Source organism: Sinocyclocheilus grahami, unplaced genomic scaffold (genome assembly GCF_001515645.1).
Source record: "Sinocyclocheilus grahami isolate Dianchi unplaced genomic scaffold, SAMN03320097.WGS_v1.1 scaffold315.1, whole genome shotgun sequence".
NCBI lineage: Eukaryota > Metazoa > Chordata > Actinopteri > Cypriniformes > Cyprinidae > Sinocyclocheilus > Sinocyclocheilus grahami.
The window spans coordinates 884,275-889,423 of record NW_015505494.1 but is presented as its reverse complement, the minus strand read 5'-3'; the positions used below and the strand labels follow the sequence as shown (position 1 = coordinate 889,423).

General features: G+C 35.5%; 1 protein-coding gene across 2 annotated transcripts; it reads right to left on the bottom strand.

Moving 5' to 3' along the window:
• Positions 1 to 533: 533 nt before the first annotated feature.
• LOC107601931 (OCIA domain-containing protein 1-like) lies at positions 534 to 4,120 on the bottom strand. Of its 2 annotated transcripts, none has more exons than XM_016294290.1 (8): positions 3,890 to 4,120; positions 3,623 to 3,774; positions 3,367 to 3,420; positions 2,579 to 2,626; positions 2,320 to 2,452; positions 1,785 to 2,014; positions 1,031 to 1,186; positions 534 to 644 (listed from the first exon to the last, which is right to left on the bottom strand). In XM_016294290.1, exons 1-8 carry the CDS (start codon positions 3,901 to 3,903, stop codon positions 610 to 612), a joined length of 822 nt encoding a protein of 273 aa, XP_016149776.1. In that variant the 5' UTR covers positions 3,904 to 4,120; the 3' UTR covers positions 534 to 609. The 2 variants fall into 2 exon arrangements, with proteins under 2 accessions (XP_016149776.1, XP_016149777.1); XM_016294291.1 differs by having other exon boundaries at positions 3,623 to 3,710.
• Positions 4,121 to 5,149: the final 1,029 nt, after the last annotated feature.

Here is a 5,149-nt window from a genome sequence, read left to right as displayed (position 1 = left end):
GACAACTCCACAGAAGTCACCGCGTTCAGATCTTGAGCTCCTCAAACAGTTGATTACTATTCCCAAGAATCTCCATATTTGTTCTTTTTAACTGGAGGGGGAAGAAAGAAACTGGTTAACAGATTAAAACATACACTGTTTGGATAAAATAAGGACACTGAAATGATAAAATATTGATTAACTATACCAATACAAACACAAAATTAAAATCAAGCTTCAACACTCATGCAGTGGAGAATCAAACGTGATGCTGTTATTTATTACATCTTCTTCTCTGGGTTTATATGAAACAATATAATGTCTATTGTTATTATATAATTGTATTTATTTATTAGCAAGTCTCAAGCACATCTGGCCAGAATTTCCTAATCAATAAAAACACTGATTGTTAAAATTAAAATTAATCTTAAGTCTGCTTAAAGCAGGAAGTCAAGATGAGAAACGAATACCACAAATGTGCTATCAAAAGAAAATAGAGTAATTTTGTTTTACTCCTTAAAGTACATTCAGCATTTGATTGCAGCTTTTGGTCTAATCTGGCAGAAGGAATCATGACAACTCCACAGAAGTCACCGCGTTCAGATCTTGAGCTCCTCAAACAGTTGATTACTATTCCCAAGAATCTCCATATTTGTTCTTTTTAACTGGAGGGGGAAGAAAGAAACTGGTTAACAGATTAAAACATACAAGGACACTGAAATGATAAAATATATATTAACTATACCAATACAAACACAAAATTAAAATCAAGCTTCAACACTCATGTCAGTTGAAGTGGGCGTGTCAACTAGTGTATTTGCCATCATCTACATCAGTGGTTCAAAACTAGACTTGCTTCAGGACCTTTATGATACATTGAACATCAGTTGGCAACCCAACACAGTACTGTTTTTTAAATAATTCATGGATGCCTTGACATTTAGAGGTTAAATATTCAAATTGATTGCCTTTTAGAATCTTTACAAGTCTCACAAATCATTACTTGTATAGACCAATTCAATTTTTAGGGAAATCAGTTACTGAAGCTCACCTTCCTTCTTAGGTACTGGTGCCACTGTTTGTGGTCTCATCAGTGTTTCAGCTTTCTGTGTGAGAGTGACCTCATAGTTCTCTCTATTCTTGCTACGCAGTTCCTCATACAACACTTGCTTCTTTTTGGGCACATCCTCATCTGGATAGAGCGGAGCTTTGGGACAAATTAAAACTATTGGTTAAACATCTACTAATCAGATGACAAATCCTTATTCAATGACAAATGTCTTCACCCAAATGTAATCAAATTTAAGATTTATTTATATACGTCTATACAATTATACATGTTGTTTTGTGCAGGGGTGGTAGTACCTTGAGGAGAAATATCATCCCTGATGTTAACAGGACCAGAATCACTAAATCCAGAACTGAAAGGAGTGGGGTCGTATGATTGGGAGGGGCTGCTGTAAGGATAGTCACTGGTGTAACTGCTGTCGCTCTCAGGCATAGAACTGACTTCTGTCGAAGGTTGGAACGCTGACTCCGAAACAGACTGTTGAGATTCTGATGGGTTTGGATCCTCAAAATCTGACTGGTTTAGCCTAAAAAAAAAAATTAATCACCATGTGTAAATTAATTGTCAAAGGGAATTACTTCAAATATATTAATGTGTGTGTGTATATATATATATGTGAAATGAAACAAAACACACATACATATACATACAGATAACCCAAATGTAATCAAATTTAAGATTTATTTATATACGTCTATACAATTATACATGTTGTTTTGTGCAGGGGTGGTAGTACCTTGAGGAGAAATATCATCCCTGATGTTAACAGGACCAGAATCACTAAATCCAGAACTGAAAGGAGTGGGGTCGTATGATTGGGAGGGGCTGCTGTAAGGATAGTCACTGGTGTAACTGCTGTCGCTCTCAGGCATAGAACTGACTTCTGTCGAAGGTTGGAACGCTGACTCCGAAACAGACTGTTGAGATTCTGATGGGTTTGGATCCTCAAAATCTGACTGGTTTAGCCTAAAAAAAAAAATTAATCACCATGTGTAAATTAATTGTCAAAGTGAATTACTTCAAATATATTAATGTGTGTGTGTGTATATATATATATGTGAAATGAAACAAAACACTAGGGATGCACGATATATCGGCCACCATATCGGTATCGGCCGATAATATATTAATGTGTGTGTGTATATATATATATGTGAAATGAAACAAAACACACATACATATACATACAGATATGAGCAATTTTATATTTCTACCTATAAAAACCAAAATTTTAATATATTTTTTAAATTCTTACTTAAAATTGTTCTTACTCTGAAGGCATGTGATGCAGACGTCCCTGTCGTAGTGCCTCTCCCAGTGGGGAGTTCTCCAGTTTTCTAAACTTTTCTTCACAGACCCTCATGTAAGACATTTTCCCAGTAATGTATCCAAACATGCCAGCAACTGCATAAAAATCACAAATACTCAAAGTACTTAAGAAAATGTAGCCTTTGAATATCCCTTATCATATATCCTTGGTTTTAGCTGTGTTTTATCAAATTTGTGCTGTCTATTGTTCTTGATACTTACATGCAACCTTGGGAAGAGAGCCGAATCTGGGTGATGGAGTAAAGATTCCTACAGATAAACAATAACAGTATAAGATTTTACATTTTTGAAAAATGAATTTGTTCTCCCTTTTGTTTAAACTGTTTTACCGCCAAAATCCAAACCCATAAAACTTGCTCATATTCAGAATACAAATGAAGAGCATGAACAGTTGAGTTTCGGTTTACCATATTTGACGTGCTCTGTATATGTGCACTGTTAGATGTTTCTATGTGAACAAAAGTCTAAATGAAATCGGTTCATAATCATCATACAAAATGATTGTGTCTACTTCGAATACTTGGATTAAACCACTCTATTCATACAGATTTCTTTTACAATCTCTTTAAGGAAATTCTGAAGCATTCAAATTTTGGTGGAATGGACTTTTAATGGAGGAATGTCAATCTCACAGGTTTCATTAAAAATATCTTCCCTTGTGATTCAGAGATGAATGAAAGTCGTATGGGTTTGGAACAACAAAAATGAAAAAAATGAATGACAATTTTCATTTCGGGTTGAACTATCTCTTCTTCATGACTTCTCTAAAACTCTTGTAGTCATTTGTGATTACTGGGTAATGCTTTCTTAAATCTTTTACTTTCCAGAGCTCTGAGTATCTTGGGGGGTTATAATTAGCCTACTATTATAAGTTTCATTACTTAAGATTTGATTCTTTTTAATGACTTTTCCCATTTTTTAAATTCCCTGATAAATCTAGGTTTTCCATGACGATGGGAGACATGAGTACAAACTCGATGTGAACGTACCTCTTGATACCATTACCTGAGTGGCTGCAGTTGCAATGGCAGAAAATGGCAAGGCTGCAAATAACAAGAGAGCAAACGTTCACAAGTTCTTTCTCATCAGAAGCATCTTGAGACTATACCTTGCAAAGTAATTTTGGGGAGGAATAAAACGAACAAAATTAATAAAAGGAACGCAAAAAAGATGTTGGCCAGCATGACAGTCAAGTGCTATTAAAAATCATGACAGCTTTCATCACTAAAGTAGAGCACTGCTCACATCTGTACCAGAAGCTTTCGGAATTGCACTCTCTGAAGACACGCCTCTCTTCTTCATTGGGAATATACGAGGCATTACTAAAAGAACCCTGTGAAGACAGAACTGAGCGTGAGGACACTTTCTGGAAGTCCCCTATCAGAGATCTATTTGTCCTGTAAACAGAAAACCGCACACACACTTTGCTTTTCAAGTACTTCTGCATGAGATAGAGCAGTAAGGGACAGAATATGTGGTTTATAAACATTGTCAGGTGAATTTACTGCCTACCTTACTAGACCCATGTGGGACTTGAGCAGCCGGAGTGAATCCAGACGAAGCTTGCGACATGACTGATCCCAGAAGCACAGCACGATTATACAAACAATAATGTTTTTGCAGTAGCCATGGGATTACGAGTCAACAAGTCCAGAGACACTTTATTACTTGACCTCTAACTCTTAACAACAAACAACACTAACCCGGAAGTGCAGGAGTTAAGCCGGAAGCACCAATGAAATGTCTCACAACAACTCAAAAATATGTGGAAATATGTCTTATAAGAATATATATACATATAATAATGCCTTATTGTAAATTCAACACGGAAAAAAGAACAAAACAAAATATAACTAATTGTAATTTCCGAACACATTTTTTAAAAATAAATGAAACATTTTATAACCTAAATATCAAAAAATCTGTTTCTCTGCCTTAATATGACTGTATATGTGAAGTTTTAATAAGATTTAAACATATGATTTCATAGCGCATACATATCTAATATGTAATAAACATCAGTTCAACTTCATACATTTGAATATTCGTATAAATAAAAAAGACAAAGAAAAATAAAGTCTAAAATTTAAAGCGTTCTGACAAACATGAACATATACATGTGCATGTATATGATACTTGACGCATTCGCCCATTTACAGCAATTATTATCATTATTATTATTAAGCATGAAATGTAAAAACAAATATAAAATGGTTGTCTGAACTGAGAAAGCAACTAGATTAGATAAGAACTGATCAGATGTTTGTGAAACGATTTAGAGAAGTTTAGAGAAATCATAACTTGTGTCAATATGAGTATTAATCACTTTTAGTGTTATGTCAATAGCCATTTAATTGCCTCATCTATCGATCGACCTCGCAAAGAAAAACTAATCCTCATAAATAACTGATCTAAAAGTATTGATTTTTACTTACGCAGTGTATTTTGACAAACCGAAGGAATTATCGAGGAATCTCCTTTCAGCCAATCCAGTAGCAGTGTGTGTTGATTGATAGCTCAATCAGCCAATAGAATGGTCCGTTTGTTGAGCGTGTGAATAAAGTGCATTCATAGCTGCGAGCGCAGGGCGGGGCTTAGCTCCGCAATCTTGACACCGCGACTCCCCTATCAGAAGAGCGGATTGCCAAAGCCGTTAGCCAGCGCTGCTCCAATCTGATGGACAGAGAGGTGGGCACGTTGTCATTCGTCGAGTTTTTAGGTGTTTTGCGAAAAAAGACCGAGAAGATTAGCTATAAGATCGAACGTTAGAGG